This window comes from Chenopodium album, chromosome 24 (genome assembly GCF_948465745.1).
Source record: "Chenopodium album chromosome 24, dcCheAlbu1.1, whole genome shotgun sequence".
In the NCBI taxonomy this organism is placed as follows: Eukaryota; Viridiplantae; Streptophyta; class Magnoliopsida; order Caryophyllales; family Amaranthaceae; genus Chenopodium; species Chenopodium album.
The window spans coordinates 29,297,047-29,323,016 of record NC_137857.1 but is presented as its reverse complement, the minus strand read 5'-3'; the positions used below and the strand labels follow the sequence as shown (position 1 = coordinate 29,323,016).

At 31.9% G+C, this 25,970-nt stretch overlaps 1 protein-coding gene across 1 annotated transcript; it reads left to right on the top strand.

Annotated features, from left to right (window-relative positions):
* Positions 1-16,319: 16,319 nt before the first annotated feature.
* Positions 16,320-25,221, top strand: LOC145611281 (floral homeotic protein AGAMOUS-like). The gene is made up of 7 exons (XM_081666594.1): positions 16,320-16,523; positions 22,701-22,782; positions 22,999-23,060; positions 23,146-23,245; positions 23,347-23,388; positions 24,915-24,956; positions 25,048-25,221. Exons 1-7 carry the CDS (start codon positions 16,342-16,344, stop codon positions 25,219-25,221), a joined length of 684 nt encoding a protein of 227 aa, XP_081522720.1. The 5' UTR covers positions 16,320-16,341.
* The last annotated feature ends 749 nt before the right edge of the window (positions 25,222-25,970 follow it).

Below are 25,970 nucleotides of genomic sequence, written 5' to 3'. Positions count from 1 at the left end.
ATAAGAATTTATTTGGAAATCGATTGGAGAGGGTACAAGTTTGTAAGGCTCCATAATTTGACCTTCAAAATCCTTTTTATGGAAGCACAATTTTCTATTACGTTTCTAAAAAAAGGAAAGTGGGAAATCACTTGTGAAAATACTGAAAATGATTATCTGTTTGCCATTTTCCCTCTTTTACCCTTTGGATTTACGGAAACGTATAACCACCATTTAACAACAATCACGATGGACGGTTCAAGAGAATTCATCAGAACCTTAATTGAGTTATTATATTTACTTTTATTAATTTTAATTTAACTTCGATCTCGAGTCTAATGTGGGATGGACTTGATATGATGTCTAGCTATGTTGAAAATTTAGGTAGTTGGATTAAGGGTTTGTTCACTTCAGCTTAATTTCAGTTCAGTCCAGTTTAGTTTAGCTCCAATCAGTTCAGTTCAGTTCAGCTCCTAATTTTATTCTCTTATAAATATTCATTTAAGCTTTATTCTGTTCAGTTCAGCTCCAGTCAATTCAGTTCAATTCAATTCAGTTCGGCTCCAATCAGTTCGGTTTAGTTCAGTTCAGCTCAGTTTAGTAAATGTGAACATGCCCTATGTGATCGGAAAAAAAAAAAAAAAAAAAAAAACCATTTTGTAGAATACTTTAAATTTTTTCTACGTATATGTTCATTCTATTTTTGACAATTTGTATTTTATTTTAAACAATTCATTTTTTCTAATTAATTTTCATCACAAATTCTTATATTTGATTGACCACACCGTATTAACAGTCATCATGGGGTTACTTCGTTAATGGGTTACTCGATCAATGTTACAGGAATTATTTGTCAATGTTATAGAGATTGCTTGGTTAATGATGTAGGGTTACTTGGTCAGTATAACAGGGTTGACTTGGTCAGTGTTATAGCGGTTACTTTATTTTTTATAAGTGGCCACCACAAGATGATGTGGCAATCCGCACACAAAACACGCCAAACCTTCATATATTATCAGGTCACTTTTCTTTGTTTCAATATATTCATGTTTTTTATATTCACCAACTTTATTTTGCAATCTATTTTCCTTTATCTAATAATAATTTTTCTAACACTCGACCACATGTTTACACTTTTTCTCTCATTTGCCCTATTCAGTCATGTGCAAATACATACTCCCTTTGTCTCTATATTTTTGCCCCATTGCTAAAATATGGGTCAAATTTATAAAACTTTGACTATTAATTATCTATGATCTCTAATAGATAATATAGTCATGTGTCATCTTTTGGATTCGTCTCAATATATATGAACGTGAGTTAATAATAACTATTGTTTATGAGTTACGTTAATAGTTACCTTGATCCATTCACAATCCTAATAATATGTGGTAGATATTATTATAGGATAATATTTGTCGCAGAGCTAGGATATATTTTGTGTATAATTTTATATATTTTCACCGGGCATTATATTGCCTACGCAGTGCAACAGGTGTATCAATTTATGCATGATCCCCGGGCATCTCGATCATTATGATGCTTTGAAGCTCATTCTACACTATGTTGAGGGTACCATTGATCATGGCTTACATTTAATTATATACATTTGCTTCTACTTGTTTGACTACTTACGCTGACACTGATTGGGGAGGTTGTCCCAACACCCGTAGTTCAACATCGGGTTATTATTGCTGCTTTCTTTGGGACAACCTCATTTTTTGGTCATCTACGTGTCAACCTACTTTATCTAAATCGAGTGCTGAATCAAAATATCGAGGCGTCGCAAATGTTGTCTTTGAGGCTTGTTGGCTTCATAATCTTTTATTGGATCGGAGCTACATTGTCCTCTTCGTCAGGCTACTTATTGATAATGTCAACGCTACCTACCATTCTAGCAACCTAGTACAACACCAAAGCACCAAACATGTGGAGATGGATATTCATTTTATTCGAGAAAAGGTTATATTAGGTCATATTTGGGTTCTTCATGCATGTTCCTTCTAGATATCGGTTTGCAGTAATTTTCACAAAAGGCCTTCCACGAGACTTATTTCTGGAGTTTAGATCCAGTCTTAGCGTACGACCTCCTCCCTCTATATTTGTCGCAGAGATAGGATGTATTTTGTGTATACTTTTATATATTTTGTAGTCTTATCATTTGTACTATGTTTCCTAACAAGATTAGGATTAGTATTGTAACAATATAGATATTGATCAATGGTACACAATCTAATTTGAGGAGTTTTTCCGAATCTAATTAACAATATGTTCATCTACATTATTATGTCGGATAGGGCATTTTCTTTCTCCTCCTTAAGGTGCATTTGGATTGCCTTGTCTTACCTAGCCCGAATGACTTTAGATGTTACAACTTACACAAATAGGACACAATTTAAAGTAAAAACTCTCATAATTTTCTTTTGTACTTGAATTGAATTGGTTAGTTTACCATGCCAATTTCTCGACAAGCTAGCATGGCTAACAAGTATGGGAATGGTGACACATCCAAATGATCGATGTACTCAATTAGACATGTCCACTTCTATAGTAGTGTTATGTACATTTTGGTGGGTCCATTTTAAAGTCTTACCTTTGATTGGTGGAAAAGGAATGCCACCAAGTAATTGAAGAAAAAACGCATGGGTTCGAGTAGTCAAAGTTGGTTCATTTTGTAAATAGTATTAGGAGTTATGTCACACCAAATAGAAAGAACATTATTGCTGAACTCAATTTTATTAAAGAAATATCAATCATTATTAATGCATAATTATTGGATTAATATGTAACCATGTGATGGCAGGAGGAAAAAAAAATAATCATGAAGATATAATACAGGGTGTTGAATTGTGTGTGATATTCAACTATATATACTTAATCGATATAATATAATTTAGTATGTATATATATGACTAGAATTTATTACATACATACTTCAAATTAAAACTGAAATGATAGTATATATGAAGTATATGTTTATTTAATCAGAAATTTCAATATGCCTTGAGATTTAATGACATCATAGACTTATTCTTTTCAACATATTAAGCAATATCATTTAGCATCAAGGTAGAGTGAGGGTTGAAAATAGTACCACTCGATTAAAGAACATATGAAATTGTCTCACATTATTAAAAGAACTAGGTTAAGTCCCGTGCCATGCACGGTAATTTTTAAAACTTAATACTTATCATTAATTTAGCATTATTATTTAATTATAAAAAATTAAACCTAATAACAAAATAGGATAAAAGTTCTGTAATTACAAAAAAAATTAAAAAAATTGATCACACTATAGAAAATAGAGAGAATGTGAGTGAGGGATAGCTCAAGTGGTTAGAGCTTCCTCCAGGTTCCAGGAGATCTTGGGATCGATTCTTACCCCCGCCCTTGTGGCTCTCTTAACACACACAAGAAAAAAATAAAAAAAAAAAAGTAAAAAATAAAACAAAACGAATAATATATACACAAATAACTATGAATTACATCATTAAGTTATAGATAGAAAACAATTATTGCATAATATTGTATAAAAAAAAAATTATATATATATATATATATATCTTTGTTTGATTGTGTACAAATGGAATATACTTATAAAATAGGAAGTGAAATATTATTGAATACTTTGTATTAAAAACTTCTCTAAGAAGATTTGAAAAAAAAAAACAGAAAAAAAAAAATAAATTACTTTTGGTGGGAAAATTTTTAACCAGGAGATGACATGTGTCATTCCTGGTTTTGCCTTTAGTATAAAGTTATAGATAGATAGATTAAGAGAGTATTAACCATTTGATAAGGCCGAGTTCCCCCATCCTTACCTCACTTAAAGTTACTTAGGGCTTATGAAGTGGACTCCCCATCTTTAGGTAGCATGGCCTGATGAAACACCATGTGTGAGCCACATTGTAAGGAAAAAAAAAAGGCTAAGGGCATACAAATTCCCTTATATTATCATGACTTTAAGGTGCTCGAAACCTCTAGCCTATATCAATTATTATACGTAGTATATTGAACGGTAGGAATTTTTCATTAGATAAACACTTTCTCTATATTGATCAATATGATTTTTGTTTCAAAAAAAAATGTTAAATATAATAAGATATATATGGATGGACTCTAACTTGCATGGTTGCCACAAATAAGTGGACGTTTTCATGAAAAATTCAAATAAGAATTATATGTACTCCCAATATACAAATTAAATTAGACACCCATCGCAACACTTTTTATTGGTAAAACATCTTAGGGAAATTTGCAAATTGCAGTCATTTAAAATTCGTATTTTGCAAATTGCAGCCATTTAAAATAAAAATTACAAATTGGAGCCCAAAAATTCCTATAAATTATAAATTGTAGTCCGATTCGACTTTTTACGCTTTAAATGTCGAAAAATCTTCGATTACGGTTTTAGGGGCCATTTTTACCCTTATGGATCTGAATTGAGCTCGAAATTAGCAAAAAAATAACATTAGTGCCTCGTTTTGCGTAACAAAAATGTATCGATTTATGGAAAACTGTAAAAATGAGGCACTTAGGTTATTTTGTGCTAATTCCGAGCTTAATTCGGAACCCTAAGGACTAAAATGACCTCTAAAACCTTTGCTAAAGATTTTTCGACATGTAAGCCGATGAAAAAGTTGAATCGGGCTGCAATTTACAATTTATTCGAACTTTTGGGCTGCAATTTGCAATTTTTTCATAAATGGCTGCAATTTGCAAAATATGAACTTTAAATGGCTGTAATTTGCAAATTTTCCAACATTTTACAATCATAATTATCTGGGTTCTATGGTGCATTATAATCACCAAATTTTTACTTATTTTCATTTATTAAGATTTTTTTTTTCTACATCCTTGAACTAATAATTTGAATTTACTTAAACTTATTAAAACTAACTTATTTTAGTTGTAAATAAAACTGGGGTAATCATTTTTCATTCTTATAAGATTTGAACTTTTCTTATCCGAATTAATAATTTTTTAATTTACTTTTTTGTTTCTTGAAATAAATAAAAATTAGGTGAATTGAGTATAATCTTACATTATCTCTATGTTTTTGGGCTTTAAGTAAATGTAATAACCTCCACGTTTGCATCCTTTCATAGGGTAGTCCCAAAACATGTACTCCCTCCGTCCCAAAAAGAACGACCCATTTGGTCAAAACTTTGTCCCAAAAAGAATGACCTATTTGCATTAAAACACCCACCAATTTGCTACAATATTTGTGCAAAATTAGCTTCCTCATATACAAAGCTGATTTTCCATGTTATTTTATTACTTTCTCTCTCTATTTTTTTACAAACCCCATGTAAATTTATCTTTCCAATATACTTTTACTTCTTTTTACTTAACTTCCTTAATACCCGCGTAATCAACCCAAATGGGTCATTCTTTTTGGGACGGAGGGAGTATAACCTCATTAAACAAAATGATTTTGGATTGTATTTTTTCCCCGTTGACTAAGAATAATTAATTTTTTTTGGTGTTTAGAGAGCCACAAAGGGCGGGTGATAAGAATCGATCCCAAGATCTCTTGGAACCGGGAGGGGAGCTCTAACCACTTGAGCTATCCCTCACTCTCAGAATAATTAATTTTAAGTGACTTAAAACCTTTGTTTTGACTAAGAATTAATTATGAGAAGGTTTTGTGTAAGACCGTTTCATGTGAGTCCAATTTATAATTTACACACTCATCCTCACCCACTGCTACTACTTAACCACTTGTCAGCGACCGGCGACCATCCTCCCTCTCCCATCCCCCGGCGTCGGCGACCCCACCCCCCAAACCACAGATTTTCTGGGCAACTTGCCCTGTCACAGGACTCAAAACCACATATTTTGTGCACTCAGATCTGAATGCTGGCGCTACACGCCTTATGACTTCATGTACGATGTACTAGTAAACAAAACAACTAATGAAATTCATACTTGGTAGCTGCCCCGGTGTCGAATCTCACCGCCGCGAGGAGGAAGGAGGTTACGCGTACAAGGGGAATTCTGAATAGGTTGGTTATGTATCCAGATAGGTAGGTGATAAAAAAATCATCACTAGGATAAAGAATTAAACCACTGCTTTTTACATATATTCTCTTCTCTTTTCCATCATTCGTGATCGAACTGATACAAACTGATGAGTGGAGGGAATTTATAACTACTCTTGTCAGGAAGAACTATGCCAAAAGAGGTTGCTAGAAGCATCTCATCAACCAGCATAAGCATAATCTAATTTCTGATATATTTAACTTATTTTCTGATATATATAGCCTATTTTCTGATGTATAGAAACTATTTTCTGACAATTATAATATAGTATCTAATTTTCTGACCATTATAATCTAATTTCTGACCATTATAATCTAATATCTGACTATTATTTTCTAATTTCTGACCATTAAGATTTTTTTCCTCAATTTTTTTTTTGATTGTATGACCGGACTCACGTGAGTCCGTTCTACATAAAACTTTACCATTAATTATAAGTGACTTAAGACCATTAGGGACTTTCTCATTCGACCAAAATCGCCCAAAATCAATGATTGTACATGTTACCTATTCAAACTATTTGAAATAGGACTTTGATTTTCACATTTAAAACACCCCAAGAACCATATATAATATATTCATTTTATATAGGCGCCATAAATGTCTTAGCCAAACCAAACCCAAAATTTTTAAGTTCAATGAGATAATTATAAGCTAAATAAGCTTATGATTGCCTCAAGAAGCGTGACAAGCGTGGTGATTATTTCATAAAAAATATCTAAAATAAGTTATTTTTATGATATGAAATCCCTGCCTAATTGATTTCCTGGTATTATCAACTTTCATAACACTAGCCTAGCAAAAGAAAAATATTAGACGTACTAATAAATTAGTACTTCAATCATAAGTTGATCAAAGAGTCAATTTTTTTACTTTAATCCATAGATTGAATTTTAAAGGGAGAAAACCAGAGAATAGATCAATGACATTTGAAAAAGAAACCAAAAATGAGTTATGTAAAATAATTCTAGATGTCACTAAACCATCATATTTATTTTGATACCCTATGAAAATGGTAAAAAGAGTTGAGAAAGTTACATAACTTCGAGAGACTTGCCAATCCCACCTTTTCCTTAATTACTAAATTTGAAGCCAAAGCAAGGATATAGAGTTCTGCAACTCACATGGCAGTCGCCCTCACTTTTTGTCATATTGCTTATGTTGCTATGCCACTTTATAATTAATGGAGCACTTTAAAAAAAAAAAAAAAAATTAAAAATAGCAAATTTTGTGTGTGGCTATCGTTGGCCACAGTACACCATGTGACCTCTTATAAAAGAACAAAGTAATCAATATAACATACACTGACCGAGTAACTCTTATAATACTGAAGGGTAACCCTTATAACAATGACGAAATAACTCTTATAATACAAACCAAGTAACTTCTATAACATTAATAAAATACTCCCTTCTTTTTTTAGGTGCCTCATTGCCTCATTGGGGGTGTGCATGGAGTTTTAGGCAAAAGATTAAAATGGACTCCCTCCGCCCCTTTTTTACATTCTTGCTTTCTTTTTTAGGTATTTCAAAATTGCATTCTTACTTTCCTTTTTTAGTAAGTAAATCTTTATCAAATATCCTTAATTATCCCTTTTTTTTTTCTTTTTTTTGAGCAAAAGCTCCAAAAGGAGCCCTTAACTTTCATTTATAGATAAATCACCTGTAAGAGCAGAGCTAACAACAGAAGGGAAATCATCAAATATCCCTAATTATCCCTATTTTTCTGTTTTGTAATTAATGGTTTTCTCTATTTTCTCACTCTTATTTTCTAATTCTCACTCTTATTTTCTCACTCCTTTAAAAAATTAAGAATCCATGTGCATCAGTTTAGATAAATATGATTGGTCCTATTTTTTTCACCAAAAAATGTTATTGGTCCTTTTTCTTTTCAAAGGCTTGAAGACATGTGCATCATTAAATATAATTATATCTTTGTTTTATTCAAAGACATCGATTAATGTCTTGTAATTCCTATTCAACATTGTTTTATTGTTCTTTGGTTTATTCCAAGTTCCTTAATTCCCGTGTAATTTTACAAATAGTAATGTAAAAAAGGGACAGAGGGAGTACTTAGCTTCCTCTGTTTTTTAATACTTGCAACACTTCCTTAAAATGAAAATGTCACAATACTTGCAACACACTATAAATGGAAAGTTTTTTTTTGGGAAAAAGTTGTACTATTTCTCTTATTTAAAGCACATGACCTACTAAATTATACTCTAAAAATCTTCTCACCCCATTTTAAAGGGTATTATATCATGTGAACCCCACTTTTCTTAAATAGCGTGAAAAAGTGTGTATTGCAACTAAGTATTAAGAAATGGAGGAAATATATAAGTTGGTAAGTTTATTAGGAATACAAAATTTGGAAAGATATAATGGGGGACCACTAGGTATAATGTGAGGGGAAGAAATATTATAACGATGTTGGGTCAAAAGGAAGAGAAAAATAATATATAATGTGTGTTTGGTTTCTAACTTTGGTAATGGAGCACTTAAAAAACGGTATTTAGGGCCTGTTTACATTTACTGAATTGAGCTGAGCTGAACTGAACTGATTGGAGCTGAACTGAACTAATTGGAGTTGAACTGAACTGAACTGAACTGAATTGAGCTGAAATAAATATTTTATGTGAGAGGGAAATTAAAAGCTGAACTGAACTGAACTGAACTGATTGGAGCTGAACTGAACTGAACTGAACTGATTGGAGCTGAACTGAACTGAACTGAACTGAAATTAAGTAAATATGAACAGGCCCTTAGTGAGTCATTTAAAAAAAAACGGAAGGATGTAACCCCTGGTGTGGCCACTTTTTTCTTTTATTTTTTTTTGGGGTGGGTCAACAAGGATTAATGTTTGGTCTAGTTAAGGGGGAAGGAATCATAAATCGTCTAATTACCTTAAATTAGAGTTAAATATATATATATATATATATATATATATATATATATATATATATATATATATATATATATATAATGCCCGTCACCAAGTTTGCTCAAACTAACAATAGATCATTCTGTATTTATTTGTTGGTCATTTTATACAATAAAGTTAATATCGAATACAAACAACTATTTACCAAACATCTTTTATAGACAGCTAATAATACTAGCTAGCAGTTAGTGAAACTAACTCACATAGCTAGCTAGTGAAACTAGCTCATATGAACAACTAAGATAAATAATGTAACCACCACTATTGTTGATGATAGAGGAGGGTATGATCGAGCATATGACCCATTGACATTAATGTAAGCTACATTAGGTCATTTGAGCAAAGGTTAATAACACTTAAGAATAAGAAACAATGTTGTTTAAAAAAAATAAATAAGATACAATGACATTACCACCATATGGAAAATAAAAACTAGGTGAATGTAGGGTGCGTGTTAGACGGGATTGGAAAACCAAGTGGGTGCGTGGTTCAGGGGTATAACGTAGGGGGGGGGGGTGGTGATGGAAGTAGGGCACGACTTATTTGGGATGGGTCTAACATAAGATCCACCTACCTCCATCACCCATGTCTGGTATTGATAGAGTATAAAACATATTTTTAGGCTTCAACCATTAACTTAAGATTTTGGTTGAAATGGTCCACTAATATGGTATCAGAGCCAACGTGACATAGAGCTTACGGGTTTGAATCTCATCCACCCCTCCTTCAAAGTGGAATTAATCCGCGCAAGGTATGAGTGAGCCTGTGTTGCATCCACATTTCAAGCCCAAGGCCTTTCATGTGAGGGGGAGTGATAGAGTATAAAACAGATTCCTAGTCTTCAACCATTAGTTTAAGCTTTTGGTTGAGATGGTCCATTAACAAGTAGGGGGTGTAAATAACTCGGTCCAGATCGAAAAAAAGGACGGGAATACCTCAGACCAAACCCGGACCGAACCGAATTAATCGGTCCGATCTTCATGTCCAGTTTGGTCCAAAACCCTATAAAAATCGATCTTGGACTGAACTATTTTTTTTATTAAATATATATATGCATAAAACCTTAACAATGGTTTAAATTATCCTTATAAGCTTAGAAAACTTTCTTTATAAGTTTTTTTTGTTTACTTAACATACAAAAAAAGACATAAAAATGACGTTAAATTATAGTTTTTCCTTTACTTTTTTCGTGTTTTCCACAACTTTATTAAAAATTTACTATTCTTTTTAAAAAAATTCTTAAATAGATCCAAAGCGGTCTGGTCCGGGTTTTGGACCGTTTCTTTCGATCCAGTCCGGGTTCGGTCCTATCTTAATCGGTCCGGTCTTCGATTCTTAAAATAATTTTTGACCTCGGTCCAATCCGGGTCGGTCTGGTCTGGTCTTGGACCGATGAACAGCCCTACTAAAAAGTATGATTTTCATCTCTGTTCTCACTTCATCAGATCACTTGCTAAACCCCGTCCCTATTTTCGGCGGGAATGCAACATGTTTCTCTGACTCGTCCCACTGACATCTCTAGTTTATCAATCTCCCTATCATTACAATTAGTATTAATAAATGCAGTTGTGATGGATCTTCTTAATTGCATGGGCTCGTATGAATAGTAGTGGTTTTAGGAGTGAATTTCTAATAACAATAATAACGATTATTTTGATTGTACCCCCCAAAATATAACTTATATCTTGAACTAACCATTCATTTTAATTTTTATTTTAAAATACCACAAAAACAAGACAATAATTTAGATTTCACCAGGCCACCACATAACACTTTCCTTCAAGAAAAATCGTTAAATATAACGTTTTTAAAAATTTCTTCGCTTTCTAGGCATAAAACATGCTCTTTAGAAGCTTGGGGGGTTGTTTTGGCCCTAATGGGCCGATTTGAAGTAAAAAAAAAAATAGGGGCAAAAAAATAATTTCTCCGTATCGTTATGATTAATAGGGGCAACCCCCTCTCTCTCACACACGCGATTTCACAGTTTTCTAAAATCTAGATAGTCATTGTCATCATGTATGGGTGGCTTAGAGCATCTTCAATGATTAGCTATTTGTTAAATTAGCTTGCCATGCCACATATAATTTTAAGCTAATCCTCTTTGTAGCTCTTTTGTGCCACAATGGTAAGCTATTAGCTTGGAGCAACTCCAATGGTTGAAAAAAAAGACTAGCTTGCAAATATTAAAAATCTTAAGCAAGTAGCTACCCACTGTTGCACATCTTATTGATTAGCTTTGGCAAGCAAATTGTAGAGCTAATTAGCTTGGCAAATATTTATTAAATACTTCGTAATAAATATTTTTAATTTAAAAAATAAATTAATTTACAACTAGCTTAACTATTGGAGCAACAAATAGCTTGAATTGTTGTAGCTTAAGAAAATGATGTGGCATGCCAAGCTATTAAATAAATCAGCCAACCATTGTAGTTGCTCTAAATAAGCTTGACTTTTTCTATTAGCTTTATAAATTTAATTATTTTTATATATCAACCTCTAAAAATTTTGGAAACGTTTTTCTAACCAAGCTAATTTGTTTGGCCAAGCTAATTGTATTTGTTAGCTTCAATGGTCAAACTAGTAGCTAGAGACTTTTGATAATTGCAAGCAAGTCCCTAAGTACAACCATTAGAGTTGCTCTTAGCTTGGTGATGGTGGTTTTAGGTGTTGCTACATTGATTATTAGTGGTTAATGATTTGGGGTATGTATAGGTAATTGTAGATTTATTTGGACTTGAGGTGAATAGACTAGTGCCATTATTGAAATTGTGCATAAAGCCACTTGTGGTTAGGGTGTCAGATATGAGATCGTTACACCTTTGCAAAACATAATTCTTCACTTTTATCATTAGAGCAACTCCAATGGTTGTAGCTAGGGACTTGCTTGCAATTTCAATAATTCCCTAGCTACTAGCTTGACCATTAGAGCTAGAAAATTCAATTAGCTTGGCTAAGCAAATTAGCTTTGCCAAGCAAATTTGCTTGAGAATTAAACTTTCCAAAATAAAATGTTCATTGCACCAATTAAGCTATTTCCATGTATTTTCTATCCAACACCTACTACTAAGCTAATAGCTAGCCATTGGAGCAAAATGTAGCTAAAATGATAATTAGCTTAAAAGCTTATGTGGCATGGCAAGCTAATTGTCAAATTAGCTTGTCATTGGAGTTGCTCTTAGGTAAGTAATAGGCCGGCCAAGTAGGGTTTAATACATAAAGAGACTCTTAAATAAGTTTAATTTCCAAATAATTGCTAGAAAATCCTAATTAATACGTGGCGGAGGCACCACGTGTCCCAATCGATACTCTATAGGCTAACAAATAACATTTAGGAATTTCACTAGGCTCCGCATTTACTCAATTACACATTTTAGTGGTAATGTAACTTAACATATGCTTGTGAACACATATCTATACTAATATATTAAAAGTCGTTCCTAAGGATAAGGGGGTTTGAACCCTCAACCTCTTGTAAGACATATGACTATTTAACCATCTAAGCCAGTATCAACTATGTTATTTGTATGAAACAAAATTCATGTAAGGGCCTGTTCATATTTACTGAACTGAGCTGAACTGAACTGAACTGAACTGATTGGAGCTGAACTGAACTGAACTAAACTGATTGGAATTGAACTGAACTGAACTGAACTGAATTGAGCTGAAATGAATATTTTATGTGAGAGGGAAATTAAGAGCTGAACTGAATTGAACTGAACTGAACTGATTGGAACTGAACTGAACTGAACTGAACTGATTGGAGCTGAACTGAACTGAAATTAAGTAAATATGAACATGCCCTAAGTGTCACAAGGTTCAATTAAAAAATAATAAAAAAGAATATTCTAATAATAACTCAATTTTGATTTGACAATGACAATTACTGTTTTGAAAAGCCTTTTATAAAAATTATCAATTGCACGCCTACAACAGTAGAAACCCGGGGCAATACCCGGGCTAACTCACTAGTTAGATAATTAAACTGTTAACCTAATAAGGAATACATAAATAATTTGTTCAATAAATTGTTTACGAAAAGTTATGACAATATTTTGGCTAATGGGAGAGTGTGAGAGTATAGTTCTAAATGATTGGATGATCAGTTCGACTCGATATGTTCTTTTTTTTTTGAGGCCAGTTCGACTCGATATGTAGTTAGGAGGGAAGTGCATTAACAAACCCACCGTAGTTTAGGATACTAATAATATAATATTACTAAAAAAGCATGAATTTGCTAACTTTTCAATTGTTTTCTACAAGTATAGTTTAGAGCACCTGCCAAGATCACAAAATAACCCTAATAAACTACTAGGATTAATGCCATATGTTGTCAGGGGTAGTTTCGTATATTTAAATGGTACAATGAATCAATGATACATTCTATCGTAATGAAGCTAATTACTCTTCAATTTATCAAGATACAATCATAATCTGCCTTAAATTATTCAACCAACTAGATTTGGTTCCGTGCCATGCACGGTGATTTATAGTTATATATAGTTATACATTAATGATTGATAAGTAGTATAAACATAAATTAGTCAAGGAATAATAAAAGTATGTAATATGTTGGTTTTTTAGTTGTAGCTTTTAATACACAACTAAAACAAAAGTAGGCAAAAAAATCCAAGCAATATATTTTCTTGTTGTAAAACAGGTCACAAAATTATTATACTTGTATGATTTTTTGATATATAGTAGTTCAAATTTTTTTAGAAAGATTTGTGGAATTTTTTCATTTTAAATAAAATAATTACAACATATTAATATGGTAGATTTTATTTTATTTATTTATTTATTTTTTTCTTTAGGAGATATGCAAGATGTATATAAGTTAATATTATTTTGTAAATAATTTGTTTCCTTAATTAATAGTTTTTTAAAAAATGGAAAAATAACTAAGGACACACCATGAGATGACATGTGTCATTATTGGTGTGTCTTTTAGTATAAAGTTATTGATTGATTGTTGATTGATAGCATCGTACATTATTTTACATGATTATAGATTTCGGATTGGAGAAATAAATTATATAAGGGGCCGTTTGGTTAGGGGTAATCAGGAAAGGGAATGTGAATCAACTGGCTTGATTCCCTTTGTTGATGTTTATTTTACACTTTTAATCATTCCCTTTACCCTCCTCATTACCCAAATCCTTCCAACTCCATTCCCCACCCCCCTAGACTTTCCCATTCCCTTTCCCTACCCACCTTCACACCACCACATCACCACCTTCACACCTACCAACACCACCGGAAAACCAGCCCAGACCACCGCCGCCCCTCCCCCGGCCACCGCCGAGCCTCCCCTGACCATCGCTGCACCCTCCTTCCCCGCAAAAAACCACCCCTAGCCCCGATCTCCCTCTCCCCTGAAACCTCGGAATATTACCAATGGTCGCCGGAATCTCGCCGGAAGATTATTGCTAAGATCGATCATTTGAAGCTTCGAATAAGACCCAATTTCACTCGAAATCGACCCATTGAGTCTATTTCTACTCAAATCGAGTTTCGTGAGTGAATTCAATGACCCAATTTTTCTGGGTAATTCCCCTTCAACCCTATTATCAGAAAAATCAACAAATTGAAGAGATGAAAGGGTGTTAAAATTAACCGGCAAAGACTAGGGTTTTCGGGGCTAGGGCTAGTTTTTTCGGGGGAGGGGAGATCGGGGCTGGCGCGACGAAGGGAGGGGGAGGTGCGGCGAAGGGCGGCGAGTGGTGGAGGAGGTGTGGCGGTGGCTGGAAATGGTGGGAAGTGAAAAATTGATGAAATGTGTGGTGGTTGTGGTGGTGGTGGTGGTGGTGGTGTGGTGGGGGAATGATTCCCTTCGTTTTAAAAACAAACAACAAAGCAAAAATAGGGTGTCTTCATTCCATTCTTCTCCTTTCCCTTTGTTCATTGCATTCCGATTGCCTCGTTCGAACCAAATGACCCCTAAATGTTTACATTTATTCTATATTTCTATATGTCCGACCCATGGTTAGAGTACACTAATACACATTTCTTTCTTTCATTTTCTCATCCAGGCAGTAAAACACGAAACAAATTTATATTTCGTATCCATGTAATGATGTAACACCCATTATAGTAAACAAAATGAAGTAACAAACCACAATGAATTTCACTACCCATTCAAATAATTTTAGACACGGTATAGTACTTTTTTATTTTCACAATATTTTTTATTCTTTTATAACTGAAAACCAACATACATTAATTTTAGCATCTTCTAAATAGTTCGGCTCACTTTTAACTTATTCCTTTTTGTCAAACCTATAACAATGCTATCTAACCTTACCCAGGCTATTGGGTATATACATAACAATTCGCCCACTATTAAACTTTATCCACCGTTTTCTTACATCCATTCAATTTTTTTTTTTTTTTTTTTTTTTTTTTTTTTTTTTTTTTTTATAGAAAAAGAGTATAGTCGAACTTGGTGAACGAAGGAAGCATATATAAGCAAAGTATAGTAGGAAGAGTGCGCAACCCTTGATCTGAACCAACGTCTCATTCACCCCATTAATAATACCTCTTTCACAAGTCCTTTTCTCTCTCTCTCTTTAATTCCCATTCTTCCTTTCTCTCTCTCTCCAATATCACCCCTTTTTATTTTTTCCAGTCACAAGAAAGTTAAAAACTCAGTTGTTAATGGAGTTTAAATTTTTTATGTGAATTTCCATTTTTAGCCTTCTCTTTTCAACCAAAACCGTCCATTTTCATACGAAAGGGTATGATATAAGGGTTAATTTTGTAACAAAAATAATATCTCTTGTATTAAATTTATTTTTAACTTTGTGAGAATTAAATAGAAAGTTGAGAAATTAAATGGGTTTCTACTTTTATAAATACCCAACTAGAAGGGCAAACTCACTTCCATTTTGTTTTCTTTCTTTTTTTTCTGTTGTTGCAGAATTTTAGGGAAGAAAAAGAGAGAGACAGACAAATTATATTTCCTAATTCTTCATTTTTCTTCCTCAGGTGAGATTAAGCTTAAAATAATAGCTTAGTCAATTCCAAATTTCAATTCTAATTAGTTTTCGCTTCGCCTGTTATGGTATTCTTATCCCCTTTCAATCCCATGAAATTTCGAGCTAGTAAATCAGTTTCGATTACAGCATATTCAATTGAACTAAGCTAGACAACTAATTAATTACCTATCTAGATAATTCAATGATATGATTAATGTTACTGTTATTATGTTGGTTTAATGATATACTATGTTATTGATTTTTATTTTATTGGTGTTAATAAGTTTTTGATTAAGCTAACATGTTAACCTATATGATCAAATTTTCTTTCAGAAAAACTAGCAAAATCATGGAATTCCCAACACAAGTTATGGAAGAAGGTTCACCCTCAAGCCAAAGAAAGATGGGAAGAGGAAAGATCGAGATCAAGCGGATCGAAAACACGACAAACCGCCAAGTGACTTTCTGCAAGAGAAGGAATGGATTGTTGAAGAAAGCCTATGAATTATCAGTCTTATGTGATGCTGAAGTTGCCCTTATCGTCTTTTCGAGCCGAGGCCGGCTCTATGAGTATGCTAATCATAGGTATATGTTCAACATAATTCCTCCCTTTTTACTAATTCACAGATTCACTAATATTTTTGACAAATTTTGAAGATGATAAATAAGGGTTATATCTCAGAGAAATTAAAATTGTCTTTCTTTCTTTCAGTTTTGTTTTTTTCTCTGTTAAGAGCTTTAAGGGATACCCTTTAAATAAGGCCTTCTTTTACTTCTTTGATTGACAGAAACATAGATCTGGTTGTAATACAAGGAAATAACAGAAATTTGGCAAAAAAAAATTTTGGCATAAAAAATCAGACCTAAAATAAATGGGAAACATTATATTATACATTTAAATTTAAAACAAGTAAGAAAAATTGGGAAAGTAATCAGGACTATGAGATCAGCTTTCCATCCTACCCTCTTCTCCATTGTTGCTAACTTTGTATATTCTCTCTCTAAATTCTTCCTTTCTCTCTCTAAGTGAAAGTACAAATATGCCCATGATCTATGATGCTAGAAGAAGAGGGGTAGGCCTACAACACCCATAGTTGTCACATTCCGATTCGTCGAAAAACCCTCTACCCCCATCTCTTGACACTTCCTTAATATCATGTCAGTTTACCCATAAAGCTAAAACAAAAGGACACCCACAAAAGTTTGTGTTCAAGAAACCCCAATTCAAATAATCAAACTACTACTAGTAGATAAGATTATAGGGCAGTATGTAACACAACACAATGCAACAATGTTTTCGATTTCGTTCATCTAACACGTAGCGTGTGTAACTAAATTAGGGTTCTTTGTATAATCTATCAGAACACTAAATTTCCTTGCCTATAATTAGATATTGATGAAAATATGTTGGTTACACGTGATGGGTATTTGTAAAAGTCAATAAATTAGCCAAAATTAGGGCTTAAAAATGCACCCACTTGACATATTTGAGGGTTTCAATTTATTGCACACAACACATATTTTTGGCAAAGTGGATCTAAATTGGTAACAAAACAAAGGCTAGTAGTTAAAAAACATAATACAAATCAGAAGAAGTTTGCCAGATTTGGTCCCTTTAATTTTTATATGTATAATTCTTTTTTCATAATTAGGGTTATTATCACTAAGTCAAGATTGAGAGCTTAACTATAATGAAATTGAAAATTTATTTACTAGTATTTTTTTAATGATTTTTCTGAGAAAAAGAGGAATCTTTTGTGCTTTTAGTTTATAATTTTTGTTTTTTACTAATATTTTTGGGTAAATCTGACAAATTTAAAGGAAAGAGGGTAGTGTAATGATAAGATTTTCAATACAAAGAGTTACTCTTTTAACTTAATTGGCGAAAGAAAATAAAAATAAAAATTTGATTAATTTTTATTTTGTACAATACCCTCTTAGATTGTGAAAGGATCTCACTTTCTCTATGAGTTCAAAATTAAAATTGGGTAAAATTAATTTTTCTTTTTACAGTTTTCTTTCAACAAAAAAGAACCACCTCACTCTTTGATGATCTCATCACTGTTGAGTCTGAAACAGCAAAAACAACAAAAACATTGCTGTTTTTTTCAGAGTGTGTTGAACCAATCAAATTGCATCATCCTTTTTTCACAAACTTTCACTTTATTAGGGAAAATTAGGGTGTGTTGAGACTAGATCTTGCTTAGATATTTTTGTACAATACTCATGCCTTTCAAAGAAATTCATGTACTCTTACCAAAGCTACCTAAAAAAATTTGTGAAGGAAATATAAATTGGTTATTCAATTGTGGTCACCGTTTTGTACTTAAAATCGCATCATCTTCTAATTAAGACGATATTTAGTCACAATATAAATTCGGTTATCAGTCTTATTTCATTCTAATCTAAAGTGTTTGCATTTCATTATAATCGTTCAAGTGGATCTTTTACTTTTACCTACCCTAAAATTTAGTCTTATTTCATTTTCTTTCTAAAAATATATGTTTTTTCAACTATGTAACTTAGATCTTTATAAAAAAGTCTCTAGTTAAAAGACAAGTTATAGTGAAAGTAAAATTATTTATTTCCCAAAATAGTATTATGTGGATTTTTTTTTATTTGCAACCACTTTATACTTCTAGCTTTTTCTCACCATCTTTTACAACTACTTTCAAAATTCTTATTCTTGAATTTCATTTATTTAGGATGAAATTAAAAGAAATTAAAGGTTTTTATTTTTATTTAAAAGAAGAAAGATAAGAAAAGAAAGTGTACGGACAAACTTGACTTTGTGTAATCCATGCATGGAAGAAGAAAGAACCCTACACCTACGGCTGGTATTATGGAGTCAGACTTCAATTTTTTTATTTTTTATTTATTGACTGATAGAAATTTGGAAAAGACTAATTTTAGTATTCCATATTTTGATAATAAAAAAATTCCAGAACCCTTGGATATTAGGGTATTTGGGTGGGTTAATATCCAACGGATAATGGGTTCCTGACACGTGGCACAGTTCTCAACTCACCAGTCTTATTCTAGCCAATCATATCACTGGACCACGTGACAGCGTGGCAGAACTTAGCCAATCACTTACTCGAGGAAATTAAGGTATCACGAAATTCGAGAGAGTTCAGTCAATTTTTTAATCAAATTTGATTATTTAAAATTACTCCGTATTAAATATGTTAAATTTAGGTCATATCATACTAAATTACATCGCATCAAACAGTAAATTCTGAACTCTGAAGTTATGTTTACTGAGGTTTTTCTTACTTTTCATTCAAATTACTGTTTTGTATGGCTTTTCGTGTTGGACTATGTTACAAGATTGCATTGATTTGACTAAAATAATTACTGAAGTAAGTATCTATTTTTAGATGTAATAATCATTTCATGAAATTATTCATATTGTTTGTTCATACTTGTACTCAATGTTGTTTAGTCAGTTGTTGAATTTACATCCAAATTCATTTGTTTTGTTTGTGAGATTTTTTCAAACCCGCTTGTTCTTCACTTTACGGTTTATAATTGATTGACGTATTATCAGTTTAAATTCTACAACTAATATGATTATTACTCCTGAATTTGCAATATTGATTGCATGTTCTTTTGTTTATTTTTAAAAACTTACTCAAGTAGAATATCTTTATTTTCGAGATAAAAGATTTGCAACTTACTTTTGTATGGAAATTAGTATGCTTTCGATTTTCTTAATTCCATTTTCTCTTTTTGCTGTTTTTGTGTATGTGCCTTTCTTTTACTTTTTTTTTTCTTTGGCTGTTTAGCAGCAATAAATGAAAAAAAAAAGAAGTACATGAATAATTAAAAAACTATGGGTGAGGTTTAGGTAAATAAATTATACGGAGTATGTCTTAAGCTTTCAAATTGGGTCAATGCTTACTCAATAACTAAAATGCTTAAGGACATAAAATGAATGTCAATATTCTGTTTAAGAGGTCAGAGGATGACCAAATATGTTGAAAGGAGAGTCATACTATTTGACTATGTGTATTATATCATGGTCAGGAAGGTAAATTTGCTTAAGTCAAATAACTACTACTCCTACAGTCTAGCCTCTCCGGCATGGTATTAATTTCACTATACACCATTCGTTACTAAATAAATACATCACTTGTACTCCTTATCTGTCCAAAAAAAAAAAAAAAAAAAAAAAGCAAACATCACTTATCTTTTGTTCTTTCACAATAAATACATCACTATTTTGTGATTTATTGACAATTATCTTGATTATATCAATGTAGATTAACCTCCCTTCCATATGTAAGTTTCACTATTTGTTGTGCAAATTTAAACTTTAATTAAACAATAATTTCTAATGCTTTTATTTTGTACATATACTTTTTGAAGCCCACGAAGTATGAAACTATTACTTCGTAATACTGGATTACATAGTTTGAACACATCGATAAATATATTTTAATAAAATTTATTCAAAGTAAACAAAAAAATTGTAAAATTAAAAGTAATTTTTTTAACATTTACGTCTCAAATCAGATGCCTTTGGCTTTTAAAGCTTTGCAATGACAAATAGTGATATGGTATATGGTTTTGATTATTTTTACAAGTAATTTTAAAAAAAAAAAAAAAAAAAAAAAAAAAGAAATGTGATGGTACTAGTATTATAGACTATACAAAGTTACATACCGCAGTGTTTCTTCAAAAAAAAAAAAAAAAAGTTACATAGCGTAGTTTTTCTTAAAAAAAAAAGTTACATACCGCAGTAGCTCATCAATATCACATGTTCTATGATTCTGTCTCAAAGTAAATTGACTACACTTCTATTTTGACATTTTAATAAGAAATCAATTCAGTGTTTAAGATGAACCACCTTTACTATTTAAAATATATTAAGTTTTTTCTGAAAAATAATTTTAATTTTTTTTGACAAAAATATTAATTTGAACCGTTTTGCCAAAACTCTAATGATCTTTTTCATAAGAATTTCAAATAATAATAATAATAATAATAATAATAATAATAATAATAATAATAATAATGTGTAGATTTAAAAGTGTAGACATTGAAAGGAGGATTTGAAACTGCAGTTTGTTTGTTTTTTTTTTTTAAATATTTTTTTTGATCCAAATTGACGTTATGTATGTGGTTGTTTATTATTTAGGATTATTATGTGTACGAACTTCTTACCTATCTTTAATTTTTTTTTTGAATGATACCTATCTTTAATTAGTTAGGAATATTTTGATTTTTTTTTTCTAGGAATTTTTTTTTTAAAAATTAGTAAAACCTCAAAGTAACACCATATTAGGTAGAATTGTTATCATAACATAAGTAACACCATATTAGGTAAAAATGTTATCATAACATAAGTAACACCATATTAGCTAGAAATGTTATCATAACATAAGAAAATGTTAGCTGGACATGATGCTATGGGAGGTTAAACTTGTTTTCTTATAAACGCAAAAGGAAACTAATGTAATACCTCTAATTCGTATTATATGCAACTTTGTTATATTATTTGTGAAATATAAAAAATTTCAAAGTTGCATATAATACGAGCCGGAGGTATAAATTGTTTCTTATTCTTTCTACATCCTCAATATTAGATATTTAGATTGAAAGACATAATATTTGTTATTTTCTTTGTCCTAATTTAGGTGTATTCCAAATGACACCTTCATAATTGTTTTTATACGTGTTATGAATATGATCTTTATTTATAATGTATATTTGAAAAATATAATCTACAAAAAAGTTGCATATAGTCAGTATCAGACATTATCCTTCGTTCAATATTTTAATAATTATACATATGCATTTTTTATAGTTTACTTTATATAGGCCTTTTTCTTATAAAAACACAGTTTACTTAATATGATAATTTCATAATAAAAAAAGAAATTATTTCATACAATTTCTTTTTGAATATGTTATGTGATATATTTTGAAAGAGAATGTGATTCATATCGTCGAATACAACCTTACATTAATAAGTTTTTTGTTAAATTTATTTTTTACAAGTTGTTCATATCATCGAATATAGCCTTATAATTAATTAAGCTTGTTGGCATCGTTTTTTGTTTGTAGTTTTCTGTTTTTTCGATTATCAAAAACCAAAAACAGGAAACAAGAAAAAAGATATTTCTCCTTTTCAATTGTCAGTTTTAAAAATTATCATGGTTTTACTAAGTTTTAATAATTTTTAATTCATTATATGACATGTATCATATTATTTTTTTTTTAAAAAAAGAAAAAAAACCAAAAAAAGTATGGTTTGAAAGAAGCTAGGTAGAAAGGCTTGTGTATAAGTATAGCTTCTTGTGTGTATCTTTTTTTTTTTTTTTGAAACATCTTGTGTGTATCTTTTGGTTGAATGTCTATCAACAATATTTATAGTTAGAGATGGAGGTTCAAAGAAATGGCCATGATGTTGTAGAATTTTCACGATCCATATCTTTTAATTGCCTTGAATGTCAAAAATTGTCTAGATCATATTAGTGGCTTGTATGATACAAGCTAGTAGAAAGTTCTAGTAAAATGAAGAGCAATACTAACCATGCTACAGTAGCTACACGTGTTTGAAAGCTTCTAGAACACGCATAAATTCATCATCAAAACAATGGTTTCATAAAATTTGACCCACCACAATATCATTTCTTGATGTATGTATTTATGAGATATGGTCATCATTGTTTACTAGACTGTTCAATGAAAAACAAGTATAAAAACTTACCGGAATGTTAGGTCATGGAACTAATTGATAATCTTTAGCTGCAGTGTCAAGGGCACAATTGACAGGTACAAGAAGGCGTGCTCTGATCAGACTGGTGCTGGATCAGTTGCTGAAGCCAATGCTCAGGTATAATGCAACTAATAACTAACCTCACTTGGTTGCTCACATTTCTTTCTTTTGATAAGAATAACATTTATATAAGTTGCTCACTGAATGAAAAAACAATAGCTACCTAAATCCCTAACCTAGAAATGTGATTTAGGTAATACAGTATTGTGTAAAATACTAGGGTAACATTAAAAACATAGGTCTAACAATTATAATTTTTGATGTAAATTGCAGTACTATCAGCAAGAGGCTGCCAAGCTGCGAGGCCAAATCAAAACTGCAACAGAGAACAACAGGTAAATTTCACTGTGTATATAAACCTTGATTAACAAAATGTTTAGAGCAAAAGTTACTGAAATAGAACAATAGGCTGCTTTCCAGGCATATGATGGGTGAAGGGCTGAGCAGCCTAAGTATGAAGGATCTGAAGAGCCTCGAGACTAAACTTGAGAAAGGAATTAACAGAATTCGGTCCAAAAAGGTAAATAAATAAGAAAGATACTATATGAAATTTGACCTGTTAATACATTTCTTTTGCCATCCTCTTGTAATTGAATCATCCTGAACTTTTGTGTTTTCCAGAATGAACTTCTTTTTGCTGAGATCGAGTTTATGCAGAAAAGGGTAAGTTAATCTGTCCCTATATCATATGTCTTTGAGTTGCTGATTTGACCATTATGATTTGACAAAACCATAATCCACATTATTAGCCTTATCCATCTAAGTTAGTACTCCGTAGATGATTAAACAATAGTAATCATGGTATATAAATAATCATTGATGTGAATTATGTGACTGAAGAGGAGTCTTTGCACATTTTCCTTGAAAAGTTATGAGCAGTCTGTAGTCTCCTTCTAGTCTTCCCCTTTCATTGGGTGAAATTGTAGGGTTTAATTGGACCTATGATTTGTTGCTAGTTGTATCAGTAAACAACCAGATTGAGTGAGTGAGTCCAAACATGAAAGTCATAATTGTGGCCTAAATATAATGTTACAGTTTAAATGAACCATTAGTCCGTTATTAATTTCATCTTGAAAAGTTTGTTCGGATGCTTTAATAGATTCATTCAAGTTAGTTCTATCTCACATAGTCGCCCTAACCCTTTGCAATTAAATGAGCCTTGAACAATGCTGGTAACATCATGAAAGAACTACTTATAACTTGGAACTAACCTGAATGATAATAATCTCTATTTTTTGGTTTTATGATAATAACCTCTATTTTCTAGTACTAAATATGATATAGTCTAGCTATTTGGACTTTACTATATACCCCTTGTTGTATCCTAGTTTTGTGACCTTTTAGCCATAGGCTAGGAAAGTTTACTGTGATTAAAGGCATACTAAAATTAATTAGGCATTAAACCTACCACTTGTAATCTTGTACTAGAAATTACAAACTACCTAGCTAGGAGAAAGGTAATATATAGGAGGTTGTGCAATTTGACATGAAATATCATCTACTCTTATTAATCAAATTTGTGAAAAAAGACTTTTTAAATGGTCGACTTTTAATAAAAGGATCTTTTAAGTGAAATGTTGTGAAAAAAGACCTTTTAAATTGTATTATTTTTATAGGGGATACTTGGGTGAGCTTCTTGGTGAATACTAAACAACGCCGGAACTTTGGCATTGACTTTCATGTGTTAGTTACGTGAGTTAAAAGAAATTTGTCTACTCAATACAAAGAGAGAAAGAAAGAGAAAGGAGGGAAAAATGAAAGGGGTGATTGGAGAAAGGAGGGAAATTTGGGGGGGAAAAATAATTTTTTTTTTCTACTCACGTGACTAACAAATGAAAGTCAACACCGGAGTTTCGGCATTGACCACCAAAAAAACATACCTCTACAAAAATAATACTCCATACAACATAAAAGGTTCATTTTCACAACTTTTTACTTGAATAGTCTTTTTTCACAAATTTGTCGGTAGTTACCATTTAACAGCACTTGCAAAGATATAATTTGCACTAAAAGTACTCAAGTTTGATATTTACATTTCCAAATTAAGAAGCAGTATCAGATGTCCACCATTTTCTTTGACAAAAAGTACTCAAGTTTGATATATACATTTCCAAATTAAACAAATTAGTTGTACTTGTTACAATATAATTGTATACCAGATTAATTGACAAAATTTGTTGCTTCTGCAGGAGATTGAGCTGCATAACAATAACCAGTTTCTCCGAGCAAGGGTATGCTTCACTTCACCCTCTCATTCTCACTTTTTTTCTTAACATCGAAAGCACAAATTAATGAACAACATGGAATTCGATAAAATTGCAGATATCTGAAAATGAAAGAGCTCAGCAAAGCATGAGCTTGATGCCAGGGGGCAGTGACTATGATCTTGTCCCTTCACAGTCGTCGTTTGATTCCCGGAATTACTTCCAAGTAAATGCCCTCCAACCCAATAATCAGTATGCACGCCAAGACCAGACCCCGCTCCAGTTAGTGTAACTATGCAACATAATGCAGATCAAACTGGCCGGAGCTGTGAGTGACCTAGTGGATTCGCTTATGAATGGGATCTAGTCCTGTAATCTAGCTTTTCGAGTCTATAAGGAAGTATGTAGTGTATGTTTGGTGTGCAGTGTGATTTGCATAACGTTTGATGCAACCTAAACTTTTAACTTAAATATCTTATCCAGTGTGATGGAGTATTTGACCTTAATTTTCGATATATTGTGCTGTTATTACATTTTAGCTACTGTATGGTCTGTATCCAGTTAGACTATTGCAATTTGAGACCACCATGGAGGAACAAAAGGAAGCCTATGTTCGCTACACGAGTTCCCCTCACTTCCTTTTGCAAGCAGTTCGTCATCATGTTATAGTTTCTTCCTCCATAATAACCACGTACTGCTGTCAATGCTGTCATTACTCATTAGAGGTCTTCATACTGTATTGTACCAATTGCTTCCTACCGTACACTAAATGCTTTATGCTTGCCTTCTATCAGTTCTATGTTACTGAGACTCGGGTACTGGTTTTGTATGCAAGTACAAATCTAAGTTTTGGACTTTCAAAACTTCAAAAAATAAGACATGTAGACATAGAGTACCCAAACTTGGACACAGGGATGTTGAACGTGGTATATTACTGGACATTTAGATGTACAAATAAACATAAGAGATATGTTGAACAGGACGTAATATATGAGGTTGGCCGACGATAAAAAGGGGTGATGGAGGATATGAAAGTTACAA

Bases quoted from the DNA above. Each gene is read 5' to 3' on its own strand.
- LOC145611281 (XM_081666594.1), top strand. From the start codon at position 16,342: ATGGGAAGAGGAAAGATCGAGATCAAGCGGATCGAAAACACGACAAAC. The intron at 23,061-23,145 runs GTAAATTTCACT...GCTGCTTTCCAG, and splicing joins ACTGCAACAGAGAACAACAG to GCATATGATGGGTGAAGGGC. The intron at 23,246-23,346 runs GTAAATAAATAA...TGTGTTTTCCAG, and splicing joins ACAGAATTCGGTCCAAAAAG to AATGAACTTCTTTTTGCTGA.